We start from the raw sequence: 27,667 nt of genomic DNA, 5'->3' as shown, positions 1-27,667 counted from the left end.
CGAAAACAAAAACGGAGAGGGGAGACTAAAGCGAGGTGCAAAGGGAACCAATGTAAATTTAAAAAAAAATTTAAATTTTTTTTTAGTCGACGGCAATTAAACCGAGAGCGACGCGTGCAGCCTAGCCATAAAAATATTTGCCAAAAAGCCGGTTGCCCTGATGACTCAGAACTGGTTCGCAACGATTTTCAATCGAGTTTGAAATTCACTTAAAAATTGCGGGATTTCCAGCGATCTTTAGGGATAAGCAATTGATTAAGGATTATTTTGAACTTTATTTTCTAAGAGAAAGGAGAGTAAATAAACAACTACATTTTCCGTTACTAAAAACCCCTGAAAATTCTCATTTAAATTAAAATAACATTCCCCGAAGTATCTTAAAAATAATATATAATTTAAAGCAAGCTTAATTAACCCACCACTGCCTCTGTGGTATTAAATATTTTCCCTTTTCCCGCCCACCTGGTGAGCTGTCTTATGGGATATATTCATGCAGCTGTAATTATATTAACCCTATTTCCCGCCTTTACAATTCAGATTGATTGAGTTTCCTCCGTCATGCTGACGCATACGCACTGCCCGAGGTCTCGACTATCCATTTCAGAGAAGAAACTGAAAAATTGAAAGTGTTTTGCATTACAAAACTCAATTAGAGGCGTCAAATAGCCTTGTCCCACAGAAAAACAACATCCGCCCACTGAACCCATTGATCGAATTTTGATTGACAAGTCGAGTGGTCTCTCGCTTTTTGGGCCACACTTTTCTTTCTTGTCTCTTGTGCTCTATTAAGCAAATTCGCTTGGCATTTTATTGATCTTATTGTTGCCAGCCAGCGAGCAATAATTGCATCATTAACGACAATTAGCGAGCGGGGGAGACACAAATCCAAACTGACAGGCCACCACACAGAATGAATGTATATGTATATCTTTTCAACGTTCGCTGGCCAACATCCTGTGGTTGCTATTGAAAATCGGCGTTAATTGTGTGCAAAAAATAACAGATATGTGGGGATTTATAGGTTGAGACAACCCAACGGATACGGATACACACAGTGTTTGTTTGATTATGAAATATGAGACTGAGAAGCGTAAGGCGAGCTGTCCTGTCAAAGTCTGCAGGTGTTTGACGTCACTTAAAGCTTCGAACTTCACACATTTTGAGGGGACATATAAGTTGTCAGTCCTGGAAAGTGATACTATTTTTGGGAAATATACAACTTCCATAAAGTTTACTCTGCTTGCGTTTCACAAAACCCAATCTGAACCTTACACAACAACACAAGATGTTAACATATTGAACTCTGACTTTCGGCCTGAATTTATGCCGATCTCAAACGGAAGTGAAAACAAAAAGCATTTAAAGCCCCGATGCTCCCACTTGATAAACGCATGATAAACGACGACGTCGTCTTCCTCTGGTATTTTTTAACCGCAAAATGTTTTTGAGAATGGATTCGGAGAGCACAAGGTCGCTGCGGCAGCTTGCTGGCAGTCAAATGTTGGCCAAAAGTTTTCCTTTTCGCAATTTGACATGTAACAGGAAAGATGCTTCAAATTGAAATTTAACAATTGCCCGTGTGGGTTTTTGCGTGTGTTTCCTCTGCCGACAATCTGACAGCCTCTTGAGTGGAATAATTCCCAGCTGGAGTGGCTGAAGGCCCTTCACAGATATTCTTGAATCACAAGCTTCTTACCAATTCTATGGCCACGAGTGAAAAGCAAGCAAAAACAGGGCTTTTATTTATGGTTTCCAGCAGACAAACGGAGGAAGCTTTAATAGCGAAATTAAACTAGATTTAAGAATGCGAAATATGCTAGAAAATATAAAATATATACTGGCAGTATAACCATAATAATTTATCTATTAAAACTCCTGTAAACTGTAAACTTATTAATGTATGCTCTTGAACTCTCACTGGGCTTGCTGCTTTACCCACATTTGTCATTAATTTTAAAATAAATTTCCCATTGTTTGACTTTACACACAAACTCTCGTTTTGAAGAGCTAAACGATGGAATTTTTTAGGATTTTTTAAGTTTGTTTATACTGCTGGAACTCTGTCATTAGTTTAAGCAAATATGCGAATGTTAACAAAAAAAGCGAATAAACAACGGGCTACTGCTAATTTTTGATATACACATATTTGCATAAATTAAAATGTAATTATAAAAGTGCTTTAAAAAAGCGCAGGATATGATTTATGCATGGAGTGAGCCCAAAAGAATCAGGGGAAATTGTCGCGCTCTACATGAAATGTGCATAAAAATAACCCTTTTTTCTCTTCGTGTTTGCATTAATAATTGGCTACAAATAAAATAACGAGCTATTAAAAAAATGATGTATATGTTGTATCGGCGAAACAGCATAAATTTTACGAGCGAGCCACAAAAAGCGTTTGGCATTCGCTTTTTAATTTTCAATATTTAACTTTTAATTGTGGGCAATCAATTTTGAAAGAGCCCAGTTCCAGGTCCCAGTAAAATATATCAAAAAATAGTTATTCACATACAATTGTATATGGTATACACACAGTTACATCTGGGTGAGTGTAAGTATGATTTTTCATATGCCGCGCCTCGGCATCATTTATCAAACCGAATATTTTCATCTGTCAAGCGCAAAAATTGTTATTGAACTGAACTCATTTTTAGAAAGTGAGTTCGCGTCCGAGCTGGTCCGCACTTTGGGGAGTCATCGATTATGACTTTGAACATGTTGTCCATTTATTTACATACTTATATCCACACAGATATATTCATGACCATTGGCTACTGTGCAAAATCGTCTATTCACCGAATTGAAATTTCAAGAACGCTCTCAAACCGCCACACACAAAAAACGCTCTTCAAGTTTTCCCTACCCCTCCTGCCCCCGCTCTCTGAGATATTTGATTTGTTTATTTATATTTTAAACACATTTGTTTGCTTGACTTTTTTGCCCAATCATGGCCAATCCACGGAGTGGAGTATATCCATTTTTTTGTGTCTGGTCATGGCCCCACGCACAGAGTCAACAATTTTACTTTCATTTCTAATTATGATAATGTTTCGCAAGTGATCGGATCGAGATCGAGGGTCTGTGGAAAAACGATGTTTATTTGTAGGATATTTACGGGAGAGAAAGTACAAGTACTGGGCTGAATTATTAGGTGTACAATTATTTAAATTGCTTCAACCTCAAAACCCGCCAAGTGATGTCACGCGTTTGTTCTGCGAGGTGACTGAGATGTATGTAGAACATTGAAAGCGATTCATTTAGCTGTTAGCCCAGCTCTTTATCTTTGTGTTTATTATTCTCTCTCTCTCGTTGCAAAGTTCAAACTACTTAAGACAATTATTTCCGGCACTTTTTCTTTAGCCATAAAAACTGGCACAGCAAAGACGCGTTCCTGTTCTGGCAATTTGCTTGTCGCGCAACCTGAACTCCACTGAACCGAACTGAATTTCACAGCAAATCGCTGTATAATTCCAATTATAAGCAATTACCTGGAGTGAACTTGAGACTCCCCAAGTCAAAGTTTGTGGGCCAAGCGATTTAATTTGCCTTATTTTTTCAGTGTCTTATTTGTGTCCTACTAACCTGAAACGAAAGAACAGAGAAATTGTTTAAACATTGAGGCGAAGAGAGTAAACTTTTAGCACTGATATGCGAAAAATTGGTAAAGAAATGTTCATTGCGCTTCGTTTTGGTTTCGTTTAGGCTCGCGGTGAGTCACACCGGGCGTATGAGCGATTTGGGAGCAAGTATTGCCGCGATCCGGGTGAACGACACCCAAGTGGGCCAGCTTGTCGCAGTCTCAGCATTAAATGTTAATATATTAATGATTTGCAATCGCCACAGCGGCCAGACTTTTCTCGGCCCGCATCGTGGACATTGGCCAACTTAGGCGACAATTGGCCGCTTTTAATTGCCAACTCAAGTCGCCACCGCCACCATTCCCATCCGGCTCGCGGCACCCTAATGTGGCTGTAGATCGGGTTCGGGCTCAAAACACTGGGAAAAATAGTTGGTTACTTAGTAAGCTATTCATTCATTTTGGAGCTAATAACTCTTGAACTCTGGTTTAAAGATATAAGTTCTATTTTGAGTTAGAAAATGCCCCGAAAACTTGTATAAGCCTTAATTAAAATGTAATATATAAATTTAACAATAAAAATAGTTTTCAATTGTTTCTGAAAAAACTCATATTTTCCCCCAGTGCCTTTCTCAGCTAAGGCAATTCATTAACGCTCCACATGCGAAAGAAACGCTGCAAGTCCGTCTCGGACTCTGGCTCAGAAAAAAAGTTGCTGTGCCAGTTTCGGATTTGTGCAAGAGCCCCGATGCAGTGGCAGTGGCAGCGTGCAACTTGCAACTTGCAACTCTCGCAGCAGCTTGCAGCGAGTCGAGTCATGGTTGTCCGTTCGCCTGGCGTTGGTTTAATTATTTAATTTGGCGCTCATTTGCATGGGTTTCAGATCTCCGGGGCCTTTCGCAAGTGATTTGCATCCGAGGCGGTTTCTGTTTCGACTCGGACCTGTGCAGGGGAATGTGCTCTACGCTCCGAAACACCCACGCCCAACAGCGATCTATGCCCTGGCCGGGGCCAAGCGGTGGTGGTGCCAAGCGAAATGGAAACTGCGGTTCACAAACTGAAATCCAAGCTGTGGCCGCCGGGCCACGTTTAATTTAGGCAGTGTTGCACGTTTTGTCTGGTCGGACATTAAACAATAGCCAACAAATAAGTAAGTAAAATATATTAAATAGCATTAAAAAAGGTTTTAAAACTAAGAGTTAAGCAATACAAAACTGTAAACCTAAGCTTAATCCTTTTTATTCAACAATAAATATAAATATATAATCAAAAATGAGGTCTACCTTAACTTAACTATTTTATTGGTTAATTTCAAGATACTTTTTATTTCCCTTCCCTAAAAATCTAACCACTGCTGTAACAACACCTAAGCCCAACTACAGGGCAGTTTTAAAAGCGGAAACGCCTCACTTTAAAGGTAACTGTGAAGAAATCTCTGAAATTAGCCTCCATTAAACTAAGTTCACTTTAATTCTGTAAGCATTTCCTCTTGACAAAACACTCTTCGTAAAAAAGAAAAGCGTCACGTTGCCCTGCTCTCCGGCCAGCCATTGCAATTTTACAGTCACTGCAGCCCTCAATATGTAAATTTTCCACAACAAGCTCAACAAGAAAAAAAAAAAGCGAAACCAAAACAGAGACAACACAAAAATGTTAGCCCCGAAATAAATTCAAATTTTTTATGAATCAGGGAAAGATGTGAGCACGTGGGCGGGGGAGTGCGTGACTGAATAACAGACTTGGGCCGGGGTTAGAGTGAGGTTTACAAGCAGACCACTACAGCGTCAAGAGGGGGGCACTGAAAGAAAAAACTAAGGAAAATCTGGTAAATTATAAATATCTTAAAACAGGAAAATGTTAAGTAAACTAAACAGTAAGTACTATCCTCTTAGCTGTGAATTTGCCAATCGAATAATAGTGCTATATATCTTTAAGGTCAAATCCTTATACCAAAGCCTAGAAAAATATATATTTAAACATAGAATTTAAAATATAAAAACAATTTAAGAATAACAGATGTATGAATGATTTATAAAGCTACTTTATTCCCCTTATTTTCATATATTTCTTTGTATTTAAAAGTGGAGTTCATATTGCTCCTTTCACAACCTTCACCAAACTCTTTCATACCTTACAAAATTATTTATTTTAATTTTAACTATAATATATTATTTTTCTTATTTTTTCTTAGTGAATCTTGTTGCTTATTTGTCTTCTGCTGGTCATCTTCTAAGCCTGCAGAATGTCTTTCAATATTTTATGCGTCGGCGGAGTGGCAGAAGGTGAGACGCCGTCTCGTCGACACACTGACATACACAAGATGCTGAAAAATTAATGAAAATGCCGTACCAAATTGAAAACAATCAAGGCGCAGGCGGATGGCCAGAGAGAGAGAGAGAGATAACGCTATGCAGAGTGAAAGAGAGGTAGCTAAGAAAATGCAGTTGACCAAATATGCGCAAATATTGTGGTTTGAAAAGAGCAACATGGCCAGGCAAAAGCCGGTAAAGTCAGAAATAAAGCGTAGCAACCAGATGATAAAGATGGTAACATGATGACGATGATGATGAAGACGATGCAGATGATGATGATGATGATGATGATGCTGCTGGGGAAGAAGAAACCTCCGACTAAAAAAAGAAAGAGCCCGAGACAGAGGCAAAACGAGAAAAGAAGACGAAACACAAACAAGCAACTTGAAAACTTGATGTAGGTCAAATATTTTTTCCTCTGCCGCCTGCCAGTCACCGCCTGCTAAAAAGTGGTATATACATATAGTATAGTATAGCATGGCCATACAGTAGTAGTGTGGCTCTTTGAGGAAGAGGGAACAAGTCTTTAATGTCTGCCCGAACGTGTTACTTTCGGTTTATGGGCCAAATGCAAGATGGCAAGTTTATGAAGCATATATGCGGAAGCTCTTTCAGTAGAAGAAGGGGTGGCAGCACCCGGGGGTTATGATGAAGTTTCGGACATTGATGAGCCTCCAAGAGCCAGAGACAGCTCTTCCTCCTTTGAGTGTTCTTAATTGCCGAGGCAAACACAAAAAACCCAGGCAAATAACACAGCACATTGGGAGAAAGAAAACAGGGACTTGCTTCAAGAACTTGTGTGAATTTTACAGAAAACGAACTTAAAATTCAAAACAGAGGCCTCTCGTTAGCACTAAACTCATCAACGATAACTGAATTTGGGCCAGGAGAAGAGGTAAAACCTATTTAAATAAAGCTCAAAGAGTTAAGGGAAGATGTTTAAATAAATCTTAGAATTTATAGAATTATATAATAATATTTAATGCTGTCCCAATTGCGGCATCTCTGCCTCACTTCATCTGGGAAAAGAGTCTCAAAAACCTCATTTTTACCCACAAAATGCAACCCTGAGATACCGAACCAAACCCACCAAACTCCCTGCCAAATTGGACCATGAACGTGATCAATTATTCCTCATTGTTGCGCATTCTTTTTGTGTGTAGCTGGAAATCAATAAGACAACAAAAGCCAAGTCAAGCGGCCGCAAGCAAGAGTCAAGGCTAAGACTGGGCCAACTTGAAGCCGAATAGAGTTGCGTTTCGTATTTGTCTTTATCAAAGTCCAGCTCGAACTAAGCTTAAATAATAACTGGCAACAAATACACAATTATTAACCGTACCGAACGAAATGAAGCAAAGCAAACCGAAATGCATACAAAATCACATCAAATATCAATGTCAGTTGTTAATTGTGAGGCGACCCAATCGATTGTGTCAAGAGTTTGTGGCTATAAAAAGATGATGGCGTTGGCTTGTTGACTTGTGGGCATTATCTTGACCCCTCGGGCAATTAGACGAGCGGAGAGTTATGTGGCCGAAATGCCGAAAGGCCAAATATAGATCGGTTTTCTTACAATTTTTTTCGACTTGTTTCGCCTCAGTGAGCTGGCACTTTTTGTCAAGATAATGAAATACTTGAAAAATGAGCCGTTTTTTGGGTTCCCCAATTTTATTTTGCTTTTGTTTTTTATATATTTACCTATTGTTCAGACGGTTGCAAGTGGCTTCCGCTTTTAGAGTTGGCTTGTTCAGTTATTCAATTACTTGGGCAAACTTTTTGCGCAGCCTGTCTTGGTTTTTTTTGCTGACCTTTGCTGGTTTTTTATAGTTTGCCGAGAAAAATATATATCGATCACGTAAGTAGTAGTTAAATATCAAACTGCAGATAGAGTGGGGCACATAAAAATGGGGGTTTTTGCTGAAGTAATGGGGAAATTGTAAGAGAGAGGCAGATATGGGGATATGGATTAGGAAAGAAAAGCTTACTTAAGCATTAAATAGGCTTGGGTTTCAGTTTGAAAACGGTTGCAAGCGATATGATATACAATCGTTACTTGTTTTATGATTCAATCTGTTGGGTAACCATACTTAAAACCAGAATATATATGGCACTTTTCCCAATTAAAAGAAAATCAGTTAGCTAACTTTAATTTTAACCAAGTCACGTTGGCTGGCCACTCGAAGAACACAATGGAAATAAAATTCGCATTTGCCACCAGAAATAACAGAAAACAAGCTGGAATAGAAAGTCGAGACCAGCGATTAGTCTGTATCAAATTTACCATAATTAAATTTTTTTTTAACCATCTGTAGTTGAGAGCTGCTCGAACTGCGCGCCGCAATTGAATTAATTCAATGTGAATTTAAGCAAGAAGCAACTAATTTCAGTTTAGAGCGCTCAAAGGAAATGGCAGACATCAAGCAAAAAGCTGGGACAATGGCGTCGAACTGCCGCCACTGCTGCTGCTGGCCAAGTGTAGATACCGTTTCGGTTTCGGTTTTGGGCATTATCAGCTTTTGTCCAAGTCGGAGAGTCGGAGTCTGGGCTTCATTCCTTCTAATTTCGTTAATGGATTTGCCTTTGTTTCGCTCTTAGCGGTGAAATGTTTTAAGCAAAAACGAGTAACAAATTAATAATGGAATTATAGTATGAGTGCAGGTACTTATCATTGGGTATTTGAGGTTAATGTGCAGCCAGCACAGCACAGTTAAGTTGAATAAAATAAAATAAAATGAAATTTAATGCCAAGTCCAAGCCTTCCGTGATTGCAGCAACCGGGCTAATTGGTGGCCTGCTTTTTTAGTGGCTTGCTTTATATCATTTTCCTTTTGACTAATGGTGACCAGGCCCAGCATGTGTGCCGATGATATATAATTAGCCAAGGCAAAAAGGCAAATTGGCTGACCAATGTCTGGGCCAGAGTTTAAAGCCGCAGCGAATGCCCAAAGCAAAGTAGCCGCGACGATGCCCTCTCGCCCTGCTGTAATATTTCCTACAAATTGCAGACTAATTTGGTAAGGGCCCAGAAAAGGGCCAACACTTGCTTTCGGGGTGGCCCACACCCATCGTTACCACACAGACATATTATATATATATATATATGTATCTATATGTTGCACATTTCCTTTTCAAAAGTTATTAGCGTGTTGAGCACTCTGTGTGTTTTTTTGCTTTTCTTTCTGATTTAACATTTTTTATTCGAGCTCTCCGGTACATGTACATTTTTTCTTTTTTAGCATTTTCATTAAAAGACATAAATTGTGCAGAAAAATGCTCCTCCACTGCTGGCGGCTAAAGAATGTCTGTAGCTGTACATGTTCCTGCATCTATATCCATAGCTGCAGCTGAATCTGTGCACTGGGAAAAATATATAAATCACGAAATAAATCAAGAATAATTTGTAGAAGAATATATTTATCTTATCTAATTGTTTTCAGTTTCATATAAATCTTGATTTTATCTCATGACTAATTACGTTTTCAAGATGTTATGTTATTTCGATATATATTGTTCTCAGTACCTTTGCATCCGTTTCTGAGTCTGGGCCTGCGTCTGTCTGAAAACACCCACAATTCCAGCCAAAGGAGTATCTATGTGTGCATGTCGAGTGCTTTATTTTTCAGCCTTTGCGCTTTTTATTTACGATTTTTCTTCTTTTTTTTTCTCCTTGCGTTTGCTGAATGAATGAAAGTTGCACGAGTGCAACGAATAAATGAATGAATGAATGAGTGACTGAACGAGTGGGTGACTGAGTGAGTGGGTGGCAGCTACAAGAATGTTGCAAATGGTTCAACAAAACGCTGCATATTAAAACATTTGGCCAGGGATCTGGGCTTCCCCTCCCCACCAGACTTCCTTCAATTGCAATTTGGGAGGCGGGACCACGCTGCGTATGCTCAACATTTGCAATTCTTTGCATTGCCCAGAAAGGAAATTAGACAAATGCCGGTGACAAATTGAAAAGCAAAAAAAAAACAACCCCCACGTAATGGAATACAAATACCTGGCAAAGTCAACCTTTCCCTTCCACCTGTTAGGAAAGGAAATGGAAGCCTTTGAAATGCTCAGTAAAAGCTCTGAGAAAAAAAACAGAAACCGAAACTGAAGCATAAGTATCTGTGGTTATATAATATTAACCACTCAGACGAGCTGGGAATATATATAGCCTGCAATATGTTGTTTTTCTGGGGATTAACAGCAGATGGGTAGAAATATGCGTCAAGGAAAAAAGGAAGCCCGTTAAGTGCAAGTCTAAGGAGTAATAATTTCTTTGAACTTTAAAATTTAAGGTCTAAGGTTATAGTTGTTCATAAAGCGTTTAGTTTTACCTCTTCTACCATATAAATAATAATTCTCCTTAACAAAATTATAACCTCTTCTGAGCTGTTACAATAAAACTAATGTCCAAGCATTAGACCCTTGAAACCCTCTTTCCAAACGTGAAGAAAGCCACAAATTGACTTAAGTCAAGCCCATTATACCACCAATGATTCTACCACTTATTTATTCAGTCTTTTCTAAATTTAAACGCCGATTAAAGAATTCTTGCCAGCCCGCGCCCACTTAAGGTTTTCACTTTTTTCGCCGGTTTCGCTTTTCTTTTGGCCATTAAGTGGGCAACGTTAGTAAGACGAAAAGAAACACAGACAAAAGTCCAACAATTTTTGCCCATTTCGTTGATGCGACGTCGTAAACTTTCATGTGCCGCCTTCGCTGCCAACTTTTCGGTCGTGATCTTTCACTCACTCTTTCACTGGAGGGTGAAATACTCGCTAAAAAAAAATTCAAGAGAGACTCACTCACACATGCCGAGGCATTCAAATTAGTTGTGGGCGCCGCTTTTTCCCTTCTTCTTTTTTTCTAATTGCCGGCAACGCACGTTCGCGAGGTCCAAAAAATCCACAACCAAATCCAAAACCAAGCCCACCTGCCACGCCCGGGACACGCATAAATCCCGCCACTATGTCAATCGCATCAAAGTCACGTAATCTATGTGACATTTTCACTGAATCGTTAAAATTGGAAAAACGCGATTGAGCTCTACTAAGTAAGGCACACAGGAAGAAAAGCCTAAAATTGGTAAGGAGTTATTAAGCCTTTAGAAATGTAACATAAAATATAGAAATAATGATTTTAAATTGTGTTTGAAGAGGTTTAATTTTAGATTTATTTATGAAAACTATTTAAAGAGTAAGTTAAGTGATTTTTAGTTTAGAAAAAAAAATAAAGTTCTTTAACAGTTTAAAATTGTAATGCCATTCATTTACCTAAAGAGTTCAGGAATAAGAGAGCTTAAATGTAAATCAAAATATTAAAAGTAATGTTTTCAAATATATATCATAAAATACACGGAGTACTACATTTTTGAATAATTTTCTAAAATCAATAACTCCACCCATTAGCTTCCCGAAATAAAATTCCCAAGTGCATTGGCACAGTCCCTGCAGGCTCATTCGTCATGAATAATTCAAGTGGCGTTCGGCAAATGCAGTTAGCTGCACTTTTGCCGGGTAAATAGTTTTTAAATCTGTTTGCTAATGTCCGCCAGTCAACTCATCAACTTCGGCAACACTTCACGGCCAGTCAACACACACGCGGCACCGAATGATTAATGTCAAAGTCAGCGACAGACAGGGCGAGCAAAGTATTATTTTTGCAAAAATAGTAATTAAATTTTTCGTTAAATCTGATCATTATGTAAAAACGAATTGAGTTCTGCAAGCGCGAAGGTTTAATCAAAAATTTTCACACGAAAATGTTTGTGTAAAGCTTTTTTTTTTGCTTAACCCCGTCCGAAATATATGAAAAGTAAGCTCAGCGCGTTCGCAGGGCAACAACACAATGCGCACAAAAAATGGCTAAAGTAATACCGAAAATGGTTAACACACACACACACATGCACAGTGGCCACGTGAACTCTCACACATGCTCGCTTTTAAAAGTGGCTTTGGCCGCATCCATTCACCACTTTTCCAACAGACAAAGAATGGAAGTGGGATAAGCCCGGCACTTTATGTATATATTGCGAAATTAAATGCATCATAACTGCACGCGATCTCGGCATTATTATCCGGATAATCATCCTTAGCATTATCTTTCAAGGTCGGAAGTCAGGCGTAAAGCTTCTCATTACGGCTTACAACACCCGAGCTCTCATTCAGTCCGAGGCTTGTGAATAAATTATTGATAAAAATCAAAAGAACACACGCCAAAAGGCAGTTTACACTGTTTAAAAATTACAGAACAAGAATATATACCTCCAATACCTGTAGAAATAAATGTGTTAAAATATTAAAATAAAATGAAAAATATTTACCCCTATTATAAGACACCCATTATTGATATGAAAACAATTGAAACTTACATATAAAATATTTAAATATTCTTTAGCATTTTTCAGAGCATATTCAAACCATTAACTCCAATGTGATTGCATATTTTTCTCAGTGCAATTTTGTCGCTCCCTTTTTGACAGCTTTAAGAATGGGCCAAGATGATTTGTGGAAGGCCAAGAGAGCAACACTTTCCATCCACACCCACGCCTTTCCCTTTTTCTTTGTGTCTGTTTTTCTGTGTTTTTTTGTTGTTCTGCAAACAGTTTTCAAGTTGTGCAAAACTGGAAATTAAAAACGCTTAATGTGCACTTCCGGTGAAGAGGAAGATGCCAGCTATCGCCCAAAGATCCGAGATTCCGCAGTCCAGATTCCAGACAGCAACTTGGAGCTTGGAGCAGCAGCAACTTATCGGAGCCATCAACAACAGCAGCAACATTTACGCAGCAGGAATAGAGATGGAACAAACCATCGATGAATTGGTTATCGGGTCGATATTACATTTAATTTTGATATTTTTAAGGTTTGATAGAATATATTTTGTATAAAGGTAGTGGAAACCTTTCGATATATTGATCTCTTAACGGGTTGTATTTCAATATATCTTATCCAATTCTTTTAAAAATAGTTAAAAAGTCGATTTATAATCGATTGTTGTAAACAAAAATGTTTAAAACTATTATTAGCTTTTTTTTCGTGAACAAAGATGTCGAAAACTATTGTCATAATTAGCTTTCAATGAAGTTTTTCTTTTTTTTATAACTTTTTGGGGACTTTACACTTTAAACAGTCATTCGAGTTTTTAAATTAATATAATATATATTTTTTATTTTATCATCACTTATTTTTCCTTTCGATATACTCTCCCAAAACGGCAGCAACATCTTGTCGGACGAACAACATTTTACTTTAATATGTTTGTTTGTTTGTCTTTTGTTTTTGGCTCTAACCCTTTTTTGGCACGTTTTGTCTTTTGTTTTGTTTTTCTCTCCACTCCTGCTCTTTCGCTAAATGTTGTTTACTCTTTGTCATTGTTAGTGTTGTTGCCATTTTTCTTTTGTTTTCCCAACATTGTTGTTGTTGTTGCCGCTACTGCTGGTGCCGGCGTCGCTTAACATTCACCTACTTTTCACCTTGTTAGCCAGCGAATTCTGCGCTTGGCCCTGGCAAGAGCATAATCAAAGCCAGCAGCGGAGGCTTCAAATGAAATTAGAAGTTGACGCAGTGCAAGAGCTGCCAGCAAAAAAAAAGCAAAAAGCAGCTAAAACACCAAAAGGCGGCCAGCACAATAAGGTACAACGGGACGAAGAAGGCTAAAACTAAAGGCGAACAATGCAGAAGCTGCAGTCAAAGCCAAGGAATGGAGGCCTACACTAAAAAAGGTGCAAAAGTAGCTGTTCAAAATATGAGTTCTGGGGCGTATACTTAATATTTTTGCTAATTTATTAAAAACAAAGAACAGATTAATAAATATAGGATCCTAAAGCCTTTGATACAGACTTTCCATATTTTATATTAGCTTAAGAAATCCAAATTAAAACGACCTTGCTTTCCTCAGTGTAGATCCCCCTGTAGCACCAGCGAGAAGATGAAAACTGAGCTCTAAGTAGAAAGTTAATTAGGCTTAAATGTGCGAGAAGTCGACGATGACGACGGCATTGAGTAGGAAACACAACAAATACAACGAGAATAATAATAGCAACAAAAGCAGCAAGAAGATGAAGCAGAAAAGCCAATTAAAAATTCTTATGCTTTTGCTTTAATTTTTGCGCGACTCTCTGGCTCCTCCATCTCCGTCTACGTAGTAGCTGCCTCGAATGGCTAATAATAATTTCAGCTAAAACTGCTCCTCGGTACGGCATCTGCTTGTTAATTAATTTTTATGCATTTCTACAAATGTTCAATCCGAAAAAGTTTTCGACTCGGACTTGGCTTTTTGTTGGCGTGCAGCGGAGCGAGCCAATCAATGGCCGCGAAACTTTCGTTTCAAGTCAATTTCACTCTTGGCCCAAAGGCTGCAAAGTCGCCCAGAAGTAAGCAGTAAGCAGCCGAAATAAAGCCGCTGACGACGAACTTGGTTGACATTAATTGGGCCCATTAAACGGTGTCCGCTAATAAGTTGGCATCGGCCAAGTTTCGGAAGTGCTGCTGCCAACTTGCCACGGGCATTGTTCTCGGCCATGTCCGGCTGACATCTGCGTCGAAGTCGAGGCGATTAACACTCGGATGGTTAACGTTTACGGTGGAATATATTCCTACATACATGTATGTGATGCGATGCAGCCGTGTGTGTTTGTTAACGACATCCCAATCTGTGACCAAGTAAACAGGGATTAACCACATCCGACAAGAAAATACCTTTACTAACTTAAATGAATTGAAGGAATATGTTACAGAAGTAAGAATTTAATTATTTAAAACAGTTTTTTTTGTATTCACTTTATTACTTTATATTTATTTCCTTAATTTTTGTATAATACTTTCAAATATATCACTTTTATCTGCATCTGTATCCCACTCGATGACTTCATCGAGAAGCTCGTCTCGCCCTTCTCATTCCCATGGTGAACGGCGGAACAGAGGAAGTATTAACGCGGCCTAAAGGTCGTTCCATCAACGCGGCCAACGGCAGCAACTAATTTAGGGCTTAACTCTAATCAAAGTTGAACAGCAGCACACCCGGCTGGAGTCTCACGGATGCGTGTATGAGCCTCAATTGAATGGCTTGTGAGCGGTGGAAGCGGAGTTTAGAGGGGGTTTTCAGTGGGGTTTTGGGACCCGGGGCTGCAGCTGCACCAACAAAGCTGGACGGAGGTCAGAGCCTATTAGAGGTGGCATAATATAGATAATGCTTTGTGAGGTATATATTGTCTCGCAAGCAGGAATAAAAATATTTTAAGTATTATTAAATGGTAAAAAATTCATGAAATGTGTTTATATTCTAATAATATTTAGCTATTCAATTGAAAACGATTAATTCGATATATTTATCGAAAAGTTCAAATAATATTTTGTAATAATATAGAATGATATTGAATAATCATTGATGTATCCCTATATATAATTTATTGTTGTTATCGAAAGCTGGTTGCTTTTACACTTATCTACAAGCACAAATAATTAGCGGTATTTGAAAATGATATAGAAACTATCGATGTCAGTTATCAACATAAAATATACTATTCTAGTAGTAACTACTTATTCTTATATATTTTCTGAATTTTATATTCTCAAGCATTTTAGAGATAATAAAAGAATTGATTTCTGGTATAAAAATAATATGATATCGAAATTATCGATGCCTGTTATCAACACAAAGTATACGATATTCCTGCCATCTCTAGTATCTACTTATCCTTGGAAAATGGGGCGGTGTTGCAGTCGCAGCCACAAAAGGGACAACTCCATGGACTTTCTGTATGTGTAAGTCAATTTGCATTTTGAGGAGCTCGATGAGAAGCAACGGCAATGGGCAACTGTTGCATAATTAAAATTTGAAAATTAATTTCATAATTTTTGCGAGCTTTTTCATTATTAACAGTTGTCCCAAAAAACAAAAGGCTCCTCTGCTGACCAACATTATTTGCTCCTCGCAGTTCTCCGTTCCCAGTTTTTAGTTTTCAGTTTCCAGCTTTCCGTTTTCAGTTTCCCAGCTCTTGCAGTTCTCTCGATTCTGGCATCTCGATTCGCTTTTGTTTTTAGGTTCCGAGTCCTCGTGTCCGTCCGGGTTCCTGTTCTGGTCGTTTGGCTGGTTCCATTTATTATTTATGTGCATTTTGATGTGGAAAACAGTCCTTTTTGTCGCTTTGTTTTGCTTTGTTGTATTTTTGATGTACTTTTTAGTTATTTTTCTCTGTGCGCAAATACTGTATATTTTTTGTGTTGCATGTAGTTTTGGCCAGGAAAAACTTTCCGGCGGCAGTAAGGGTTTTATATATTTTGCGTATTGTCATTTGGATAACATTGTAATGCAGCTGGAACTGCCCGGAGCACAATTTCCACTTCACACTCGGCAGCATGTGGGTTAATTAGCAGCTGAAATAAAGGCAGCTGCTGAGGGTCTTGGCCAGTTCAGTTCAGGAAGCCCTGAATGGGTAACTCCAGTTCCGATTTAACCCCACGACGAGTTCCGATTAAGGCCCAGGCTTAATGAGATCGAGATGCGGAGTGTTGGCCAAAAGAAACCGCTTATGTAATGCCACGCACTGCCACAAGGCATTGCCCCCTTTACGCCTTGCAACCTCAGCCTAACTGCCCATTGTGTGTAAATTTGTTACCATTTTTTGTTGTTTCTTCTTCTGTCGAGTTTTTTCTTTTTTTACTTTGCATTGCACACATAAAGGTAATTTCTAATTTGCTGGTCTTTTATTGTTTTTCTGCCGGTTCGGTTTTATGGCGTCGACTTATGCAACACCTCGGCGTTACACACATGGCCAGCAAACGCACCGCGTACCGCTCCATATGTAGGGCCTGATCCGACCTCCGATCTGACCTGAACCGTAAGAGCCGTAAGAGCATAACGGCGTTCATTAATCATGCAGGCCGCGGTGGAGTGGAAACTAAAAGAACTGAGATACATACACTACCACAAAGTTGTCGAGAATATGTGCTCGAGTTTAAAGAAAACAAATTGTGACTCAGAGCATTTTTAGAGCGGTGAAAAATTAATGAGGAACCAAAAACAAATGTAACAAGCTCGATAATGTTAGAGGTTTGTAATTACATAATGGTAAATAGTCGAAAACAGCTGACTCTTTCCCTAATTTTATACAAGATCCTTGAAGTTATTAAAGCCTATTTAAAGTACTTCCCATATAGCTTATAGGTATCATTCTTGGTCTCAATATTTCTGCCCAGTGCACTGCTACTCTGATATAGCAGCGAAAAAACAGTGGCATCGACAACTGTTGCCAATTAGCGGCAACATGCAAAGCGCATTTGCATTGAACCAGGAGCTCTATTCCGCCGCTTTTCCTGCTTTACCCGCTGGCAAATGACACCGATGCAGCAGCGCCGCTGCCGTCGCATCGGAAAAGCTGGAAAATCGGAGGCAGAAATCGCAGCTGGGTCGGAAAATGTAATCAGTTCAAGTCGCGGTACGAGATTAGCTCCAGCCTGCAGGTACTGGCATCAGGTACACAGAGACAGGGGCATACATGCACTCGGTCTCCTCCCCGACCTTCTCCAGGTAAAAGCTAATTGAGCTCTCCAGTTGCACGGCGGCAGAGCAACCCAAGATGGCTGGCTCAATAAATTCAGGATTTCTGCAAACCCTGATCGATCTACCTGACTGGCTTAAAAGGCGCCCGCACACGCACTGATTGCATCATTTGGCCTCCAATCGCCGGGGAGAACGCTTTGATTTGCATAGAACATTCAGCAGCAGCAGCAGCAGACGAGGTACCATAGCAGTTGGAAAAATGTCAGACGGCGGAAAATCCCTGGGGGCGGAGAAATCCGTGAGCTATGCCCTCTATCTCCACCTCAGGGAACTGTGTCGGCCCAAGAGGCGTCTGATGCGCATCGCCAGCACCAAGCTGGCACTGACGAACGAGCTCATTCAGCTGCAGCAGCGCCGGCAGTGGGAGACGGCCTTTGACCTGGAGCTCGACACGGAGGCCAGTTGCCAGCTAAACAGGGCCCTGGATCGGGAGAGACTATATCGGGACAGATTGCGCAGCAATATGCAGAGGCAGCTAGCCAAGCAGCAGCAGAGCAAGCGAAAGTATCTACAGGATATGGGAAAAATGTAGGATATACGTCTTTAAATAGTGCTAGTATATACTATATATATATTTAGCGAAATACTTCATTAGGTAAAATGTGATTTATTAGCTAAGAAACATTAATTTAGGATCTTATTTTAGACTTTACAAAAGTAAACGATTCCAAATAAACAGAGAAAATAGAAGAAAAATTGTTTGTAACTCGATATAAAATTAGACAGAACAATTTTAGAGTAGACAATTCTTGCAAGTAAATGTTTACAGGATCAGGACTTACATTTAAATCGTAAAAAATTGTTTTTTTTAGAACCACCTTTGCCAAAAGACTCTAAAGTGGCATACATCATCAAAGAGCCTTCTCTGTGACTCTCACAACTCAAGAGATCGGGTCTGCGACAGGCAAAAGTGTTTGACTTTTGACACTCTTCCTAGGCGGTTAAGGTGGAAACAACTGTCAAGCTCAGGCAAAAAAATCGAATTGACGACCAAAGACGACTATACGATACCCACTACTACCAACAATTTCATAACAATAATCGTCAATTGCCAATTTCAAATTTAATTGGATTTCTCTCAGATGCAACTATGGGAAATGTGGCTATAAATGTGTCTTATTTGAGCCAAATTTATGTTCATAGCTAACGGCAAGAAAAAACATATGATTATTGTATTTCTGAAAGCATTTATGCAATTTTGAGACTTTTTATTAGATGCTCAGGTGTTCTGAGCTATAAAACTAAAGGTAATAAAGAAATGTTTATAAAAATAAACAGAAAATTCTTAGTATCAATAAATAGATATACATTTTTAAAACATTTTATGAAAGTTCTATACCTTTTGCTTTAGCTAACTTATTTTCCAGTCACTATATACCAAGGTATACCCGATTTTTCCGCGAGTACCCTGTGGCTAGGGAAAAGCTCCAAGAACAGTCAAGGAAATGCAACAGAAGCGACCCAAAGGTGAGCTCGCGGCAAGTTTTTTTTTCAATTTCCTGCTGCCATTACGCAGAGCGTCGTACGTAGCTGGCAGTGCCCCCGGAGAACCTGGTGCCCCCTGCCAGAATTTTCCTGGCCATTGACGTTTTCCGCGCATGGAGGCTGCAGTTGTTTCTGTTTTCTTTTCTGTTTTTCTTTTTCTCCCTCTCTCTGGTCGCGGTTGTTGTCTTCGCTCTCGCTTCTCGCTTGATTTGTCACACAGTCCCAACGGGAAAATAAACCTGTACCCGCGCAGCACCAGTGTCTCTGGGACAGTGGAAAACCGGTAAGAGCGCTTTCTTTTTGCTCCCACTGTGTAGGGGAGGGGAGAGAATCCGGGGCACGGGGATGCATTGCGTTTCATCTTAGCACTCGTATTTAGTTGCAATTCCTTTACACACACTCGTGCTAAGGACACTGAGAGAAATGGTTGAGGATATTCAATTTGAAATGAATCTAATTTCTTGAAACATTTTTGGAACAGTTAATATCACAAATATTTACTGGTAACATCGGAAAATATGTTAATAAAACATTTTCAAAGAAATATATTATATTTATTTTCTAGGCCCTAGTGATCCTCCGTATTAAATGACAATTTTAAGGTCATAAAACACCCTTTTAAGTATTTATTTTTCTCAGTGCACCAACCCCAGTCGCCATTGCTTGTTTACTATTCTAAGTGCAGTATCTTGGCGAGTTTCGCTTAGTTTTTTACAGGCTTTTTCATCGCTTTTTTTGTTGGTGGCATGTCGGTTATTTATGCGCCTTGTTGTCCCAATTCTTGAAAAATGCTCCAACAAGCCTCGTGACTGCGTCTGTGTCTCTGTCCATGCACTTTAAGTTTCTTTTTTTTAAGCAGCAGCAGCAGCAGGCAGCTATTTTTAATAAGCAAAGCCACAAAAAACGCTCCCCTTTCTGGCTTTTTGTTTCACTTACCTCACTTTATCCATCGGCCATTAAACGCTGCAGCCCACTGAAAGCGAAAAAAAAACAGAAATAAAAGGAAAATGTAGTGAAAAATAGTGAAAAAGAGATTATTATTTAAAGCAAAATCAATATGAGAAATTCCGCTGACAGCGTCTGCGTATGTGCATATAAAATTTAACAACAGCCCCGCAGGCAGCAGGCAGGGACTGACATAAATTTAATACCTTTTCCAATTGTTTTTCATAACCCATTTTCCTATAAATGTGCTGCTGCACTCTGTTGGTCAGCAGATAAAATGCATTTGTTTACTTTTTCTTTTTTTTTGTTTTGCGCTGTAAATAAAAACAAATACAGACAATGTAAACAAACTGAAGGCTCTTCCCTTGCCAGAAAATGGGAGGTATTATTCAACACGTATTTCAAATTGATTTAAAAGCATATTATGCTAATTATTTAGGAATTGAGCTACTTATATTCGGGGGTTTTGTAAAATTAGACCTATCTGAAATTTCCCCTATGTAGGCAGCCTAATTAGCACTGATGTAATGATTTGGTAAACGTTTAAGCGGCTTAGAATACAGAGCTTATTGAATTTAAGGCACATTCTAATGTAGGTAATTATGAGGTCACAAGCTGCTCCATTCACTTGAGCGTGTTTAGCCAAGGCCTTGAGAATTATTAATCACCAAAGTTTAGCAGCAAATAATGCTCAACCATCTGAATTTATTAATGTGTGAACAAAGATTGTTTTCTTGGCGGAGATTAATTTGCGAATGAAATATGAATTAATATCAGAGCACTCCTTGTTAAAAACTGTTTGTCATGTTGCACAATTTATTTAACAAAATAGAAATGAAACACTTCCTTAAATCAGATTTTAGAAAGTCTTAAGGAGAGTCTATCTTCAGTTTCCTTAATTACATAAAAATTTGTAAAATCAAAATCAGAGTTACATTACTTTTCGCCATTGTTTGGTGGGAAAAAAACCTTTTCGCACCTTGGCAAGTGTTATTATTAACCCTTAACTCCCTTCCAAAACTCGGTTGTACCTTCGTCTTTGTGGCCATTCAGCCATGGGACAATGGCAAACTTTGGACTCTCCCGGTTTTGAGTTCTCTCGATGATTTTTGCTGCTACTGCTTTTTATTTGTTTCTACTTTTCTCTGCTTTTTTTGCTATTGTTTCTTTTTTTATATATTTTTTTGTTGCTGCTGCTTGTTGCATTGAATTCTGCGTGTCAGCAGCAGCTGTGTTGGCCACTAAACAACAACAACTGTAATAATAACAACAATAATAGCAAACAAAATAAAAAAACACACTCTGGCACACACAAACAACATTGTACAAATAACAACACTTTTTATTGCTACCAAAAGGGAGATGGAGTAGTTGCCAAAGCAGAAGAAGCACTGTTGAAAAGGGGAAAATTCCGGGGCGATAAAGAGGAAGGGGGTTAAATCCCCCCTTCATTGAGGGGGGGAAGCGGCCAGAGCAGTAAACACAAATAAACAATTGCAATTGTGTGGCGATGGCTGTAATTCTGTGAGCTGCTAAATCGTCTGTAAATACTTTTGTACAAGTTAACAGTTATAAATGGGCTTTTTATGAGTTGTGTGCGACAATATTTGTGAGCACACTACACAACACTGGACACACAGGCCTGAAGGATGTCCCAGGAATATGGGATACGCCTATCAAGGGGACAAGGAAAAATACAAAAGGAGAACGACTTAAAGATACCTAGTGTGGCAAATAAAACTTAAAATTTTTATTTTTAACTAAAAATTCACAAAATCAGTGTTGAAAAGGAATTTAAAAAGCTATTTTAGTGTTAAAAGGAAAACTTTATTAAACATTAGTACCAAGTAAGTTTGTATACCAAATTTCGCTACCCGAACCCATACAGATCCTGAGATATACCCCAATATACCACTGCATTTAAGCAGAGTACCGACTAACCAGTAGCAAATGAGGATTTGATGCCGCTGATAATAGCATTGAGCTCTTATTACTACTGGCTACTGCATCTGCACGGCCTTCGCTCCACATTTCTCATGTTGCCGGCATTCGGACAACGCTTAGAAAGTCACTTGAGGGATATGGCCAAGCCAGCAAACGGGCAAACACTTTGCTTATGTCTGTTTGTCAGTCAAGTGAAATCGTATGCCGCCTTCTGCGGCAACTCAATGTCCAACTCCAACTCCAGCTGCAGGTCCGAATCCGAGTCCGAATCCGAAACCAAGTCCAACTCGATGTCTGCTCGTTGTCTGGCCAAGTGGCAAGTGGTTATTGTTACGATTTATGGCATACGCACCGCAGATGAACAGGGGAGAGTTGGGAGCCCCATCCGGGGGATTTCTATTGATTTTTCCTACCACTGGGAGCTGCTGTTGCTGTTGCTACAACTGCTGTGTTTTCTATTTGCCGCTGTTGATTCGCCACACGTCCATAATAATGCTAAGAAATGGAAATCATAAAAGTCAACAATCATCCATGTTGGCCATGACCAGATTACTGCAGCCAGCTAGGGGGCAAGTGGGTAAAAATCGGTGGGGTGTACTGAACAGTTAGTTGCAGTCGATTTTGCGAGGCGGCATCATTAGGAAAATTTTTGCGCTTTCGTCAAAAGAAATCAGCCGGCTCTCCATAATGATGTTGACGCTGCGTTTTGTGGCATTGCCATTAGGCAGGTGAAAAGACGGTTGACTTTTTGGGGTCGCAAAGGTGCCAGTTTTAGAGCATAAAATCGCGACCTTGGGGTCCTTTTAAATTCGTAAGAGGGTAATCAGAGGTGTTGTAGGAAAAATCAAATCTAAAAGAAAGTATTAACTAAAAGTTTCTATAAAAATTGTATTCCAAAAAAATAGTTAAGATCTCAATGCTGTAGAATTAGTCTTGTATTTCAGCTTTATTTATTGATATTCATAGATCCCTAAGCCTGCTGGCAAATCCAAAATGAAATTCAGCCAACAGTTGGCTTTGACAATTTGCATTCGACGGTGAAAGTAAAAACTGCAAACATAAAACTAGACAAGCATGAAAATTCAGCGGCAAAAACCACGCCCTTTTTGGCCCATTTTACATTGGCAGCAAAAATCAAAGCTGCTACAGAAGTAATGTAGGATTAAATGCAACAGTAAAAAAAAAAGAAAAACACATTTGCAGAGACAACAATTGTTGTACAAAAACAGAGGCCAGACAAAATATTTATTATTACACAGCATTGCGAATTTTCTTGTCATATGTATGTAGAAATACCCTAACTCAGATGGGCTTTGTTTTGTCATGGAAACATGGGAAATAATTCTTGCTATTTTAACTAAATATTAGACCATAAATTGCGATTAACAAATGAGAGGCATGAATGGATCGAGGTCAGCGAAAACCTCTAGGAAAATAATTTAGACAAGGCATTGTCTTTAATTGCTGAAGAGTTAGATGAGTTTTATTATATATTTAAAGCAAATTGTTTGTAAAAAATACATATAGAGTGTCCAGTTATCAAGAAGATTTTTAAATTATTATAAAGAATATGTAACACCGACCCACATTTTTGAATAGAGTATCGAAAGTATTGTTATTCTTTTTTTTCAGCTTGCCAACTTTTTGCCATCGTTTTTCCCAGCGAATTGTTGGCTTTTCAATTTGTTTTAAAATACAATAAAAGTGCATTTTGCATTTTGTCTGCCACGCATTGATTGAATGCGTCGCATCGCGTCGACTTTTGCGCAAAAACCCCCTGGAAAAGCCCCCTTTAACTCCAATTTCGCTTTGCGTATTGACATGAACAATTTTAATTATATTTTACGTCAATTGTAAAAGGCACATCGAGCCGGGGCCAACAGAAGCAGCAAGAATATTTTTGGTTTAATTAATTGAAAAATGTGTGGAAATTGTCGGCCTGGAAGTGGAAATCGCTGTGGAAATGACTGTGGAAATGACTGGCCGCCGAGAGAGGCTGATTTCGTGCATCGTTAAATGCTAAATCGAATGTGAAAGGGTTATCGCAGGTTTTCCCTTTTCCCACTTGCTTTTTTTTTCATTATTATTTGTGCTCTTTATTTTTCCCTTTTTTTTTTTGCAAAGTTCATTAAGCCCATCGCAGTCACATTAATTGTTTTGTGCGCTTTCAGCAACGCCCATTTCTTCACACAGGAGGTGGATATATATTGTAAGTTTGCCAAAGTCATTTAGCTGGGATTTCGCAAAGATTGCCATGCAAATGAGCTGAGGCAACTCTGATTGCCGGCTGCCATTGTCTGGCATTGTTGCAATGGAAAATTTATTGAACTTACATCATAACCGGCACTCGGAATGTCTTGTACTGGCAGCAAATCCACTGACACTTTGGCCACTCTACCGTGACATTCTTGAGTGCATCTCTAGTGACTTGGGAGATAGAACTACATGCACTGTGGATAAATGTAGAGAACATAAATTGACCCAAGAACAATATTTGGGAAAAGCTTTTTCTTTCCGAGTCAAATTGATTTCCAAAGCAACTCGACTTTTCTTTCTCTGCACAAATACAAGTTAATAAAACCAAACTTGGACATGGTCAGAAGCGAAGGGTTACTGGAACGCTGGACGGGGCCGGAGGGCTCCTCGGCGGACTCTTCATAAATTTGTACTTGAGCGGCCAAGTGTGACGAACGAGATTACTGAAATCTTCTGGAGCAGATCCATTTTTCATAGCCGACAACTTCAGCAGAGAGCGGCGCATTGAGTTGTCCCTCACAGATACAATTCTATCTGGTTTTTGTGCGAGTGTACGAGTGTACGAGTCTCTGTGTCTGAGTCTGAGTGAGTGCAACAAATTGCCTTTGCTGTCATAATAGTTGTTGCTGCCGCTGCTGGCTTTGTACCTTTTTTTCTATTGTTGCTGCTCCAGTTAGCGTTGCTCCGGTAATCGGACATCAGAATGCGAAAATGATACCGAAACCCCTGCCGATTTCCCAGTTTAGTACTCAATGTTGACCAATAATGAGCAGCAACCCATCTGTGGCTGAAGAGGGGGCAGAGCACTATTCGATTACAGGGCAAAAACTGGACTTTTAAATAAGCGAAGGAAAGGCCTTAAAAATGTGATACTGAATTAATAATCAGTACTCTTAACCATAGGTTTCCCATAGCCTTTAGTGTTTATGGCTTTCATTTTATAGAGTTTTTTGTTCGAGTTCGTTGACCTTTTAACAATACATTTATACTTATATGTTATATAAATATTAAACATTAAAAACCCTTTTCCTACTATATCCAAACCGCAAAAAGAGCTAGTTTCTTTTGAGTGCACAATTAATTAACTTCAGCGAGAACTTGAAAGGCTTCCCTTCATCGCCGTGACTCAGTGGAGGTGCAAATAACAAATGGTGGCGCAATTCTTGCACAATCAAAAAACATAAATTACGACTCCCAAAAACAAAAATAAAAAAGAAAAATTATAACAAAACCAAAAAACGTAAAATAAAAAATGAAAATAAATGAATAAACCATGCATGTGTGTGAGTGTGCCCGTGCAGAAACCGAGCTGTGAAACAAAAAGCAATTGTCACATAAACAAAGTCTCACGTAACTGCTATAAATATGCGAGCAAGAAAGAGCGAGGCTAACGTTGCGTATGAGTTATATCTGCTCCTCTGCCCGCCCACCGCCCGCCATTTTCTTTGTAATGCAATGCGCGCGAATAACAACAACAACAGCAACGGGAGCAGCAGCAGCAGCAACAACAAACAACCGCAACAATAAATAAAGTGTAACATATGCAAATGATGATGAGAAGCGTTTCGATATAGCGGCTCCCCCTCCATTCGCCGATACAGAGGAACAAAAAAATAATAAATATTGCATTATTTGCGAAGCATTAACTGGTTTTTACAAGGCCAAAAAAGGATAACCCTCTTATCTTGTTAATTTATTCAGTCCATATTTTCAGAGGTTAAGTTTTCCTTAAAGGGTTTCTTTAAATTAATTAAATACGGTTAAGGAAATTGTTATTTTGCAAGGGAAAAATTCATTTTAAAAATATTTAAAATAAATTGATTATTCTATCTATCTATCTATTTCGTATCCTTATCAAATTTATTTAAACTTCCTTTATTCTCAACAAATATCTCAAGTGTATTTCTAGGATTCTTCTCCAGAGCTGCCGCTCACTGATGATGATGATGACTCCGACTGGGATGTCCTTGGGCTACCAATGAATATGCAATACGAACAGGTTAAAATGCCGAACAACAACTCAAAGGATGGATAGCTGTTGCTACTGCTGTTGCTCCTGCGATAACCCACAAAAGGCGACCATCGACATCTGGTTGAAAAGTGCAAAGGAGCACAAAACGAGCTGCAGTATATACACAAACGTAATTGTAACAGTTTCAATCTCGTTTCGAGACGGCAAAACTTCATCGAACTTTGGAAGAGACACCCGCACAAACCATAAAACAAAAGGCGGTTCGCGGCAACAGCAGCAACATTGCACGTCAACAACATGCGGCGGGCGACGACAGCAACAGCAACTGCAGCAGCAACTTGTGCCCGTTGTCATTTGTACAATTCCCAGGCAGCAGCACATGCATATGAGAGCAAAGTTTTTTCTTTAATAAAATTAAATTTAATGCTGCCAAACGCTCGACGAACGGCGTCCGTTCAGTTTCATTTTTTGCAGTTTTTTCGGTGCTTTTATACTCTATAAAATGGGGAATGCATATGGATTGGAAAGAGGAGTTTGTAACGCAATGCAATGAACCCAATTTAAGAATATTTTTTTAAAGTGAGTTAAGTATATATTTTTAAAAATATTAATAATATTGTGCATGCAAGTTGTGCAACATCTAATTGTGTTAAATAACTATTTAAATATATCCTTAACAATACAGCTAGAGCATAAAAACTCCGGCTTATCAAAGTTAGCTTCTTTTATCGGTTTTTTTTTATTGTTTTTCTGTTTTTTTTGTTTCAGCAAATTGCATTTCAGACACCCAGCACAAGGATGACGACGCCAGCAACCGCAAATGCAAATGAGCTACAAATGCAATGCACATGCATAAAAAATGAAAACGGTTAAATTGCCGAGAGAAAGATGCAGATGCAGATGGATATGGAGATGGAGGAGGCCCCACAAAGTATCCATAAGTTGCGCTTGAACGACATTTCTGCCGGTCCTCACGAAACATCGTATGATTAAATATTGTAAATGCCAAAAGTTATGAAAGGCGCACCGAGACCCGACCCCAAGAAGTCGAAGCCTTTTGTGAGGCATTCAGACAATTCCGAATCCAGTTTTTGGGGGCTCTTGTCTACGCCCACAGCACAGAATCGCTGTGGAAAAGTGCAACGGCCACACCTTGGTGCCACAGTCCAAGTCACAGGGGCATCAGGTTGCCTATTTTGGCATGACTTCAGCCGAACGAACATAAATCCAGCAAGAAAAGGACAATATAGTCAGGGATTCCATTGTGTCTAGATGTAAAAATAGGGCCATATACATATGTGGAATATATTTGATATAAACTTTTGCGAAGAAATAAATAAATGAAAATACTTTTAGCATAACAACTATTATTAAGAAGAATACTAGGTTGAAATAAGGACATTTGTTACATTTACTTTAAAATTAATTAAGGGTTAATGTCACTTCCTAACTCTTTTTAATGCAATTTCATCTTTTATTTTGCAATGCAAAACATAACATAACGCCCGTTACTCATCTTATTGTTTGAATGTTTACAGAATATTTATAAAATCAGTATTATAATATTAAATACCCAGGTTTAAAGTCACTTCCTAACTCTTTTTAATACAATTTCATCTTGTA

General features: G+C 38.9%; 2 protein-coding genes and 1 long non-coding RNA gene across 4 annotated transcripts in view; 2 read left to right on the top strand and 1 right to left on the bottom strand.

The window, feature by feature from the left end:
* The window catches only part of RhoGEF64C (Rho guanine nucleotide exchange factor at 64C), a 114,866-nt gene that overhangs the window by 78,167 nt on the left and 9,032 nt on the right, over positions 1 to 27,667 (bottom strand). Inside the window, exons 1-2 of one of the 2 annotated variants that reach the window (XM_070286127.1) lie at positions 7,588 to 7,724; positions 3,489 to 3,582 (exon numbers count right to left, since the gene is read on the bottom strand). The gene's annotated coding sequence lies outside the window, so the exon portion shown is untranslated. Of the gene's footprint in view, positions 1 to 3,488; positions 3,583 to 7,587; positions 7,725 to 19,863; positions 19,901 to 27,667 lie in introns of those variants that run through there. The other variant, XM_017172916.3, reaches the window with a different exon arrangement.
* LOC108078831 (uncharacterized) lies at positions 16,770 to 18,085 on the top strand. The gene has a single exon (XM_017172922.3). The coding sequence runs from the start codon at positions 17,642 to 17,644 to the stop codon at positions 17,972 to 17,974; it is 333 nt and encodes a 110-aa protein (XP_017028411.1). The 5' UTR covers positions 16,770 to 17,641; the 3' UTR covers positions 17,975 to 18,085.
* LOC138928670 (uncharacterized) lies at positions 23,846 to 27,345 on the top strand. The gene is made up of 3 exons (XR_011445060.1): positions 23,846 to 24,657; positions 25,971 to 26,623; positions 26,813 to 27,345. It is a non-coding gene; the product is annotated as an uncharacterized lncRNA (long non-coding RNA).

Source organism: Drosophila kikkawai, chromosome 3L, assembly GCF_030179895.1.
Source record: "Drosophila kikkawai strain 14028-0561.14 chromosome 3L, DkikHiC1v2, whole genome shotgun sequence".
Lineage (NCBI taxonomy): Eukaryota > Metazoa > Arthropoda > Insecta > Diptera > Drosophilidae > Drosophila > Drosophila kikkawai.
The sequence above is the reverse complement of the archived record's forward strand: the minus strand, read 5'-3'. Positions and strand labels throughout refer to the sequence as shown.

What these genes read in the sequence shown, in the direction of transcription:
- LOC108078831 (XM_017172922.3), top strand. Translation starts at nt 17,642, where the DNA reads ATGTCAGACGGCGGAAAATCCCTGGGGGCGGAGAAATCCGTGAGCTAT.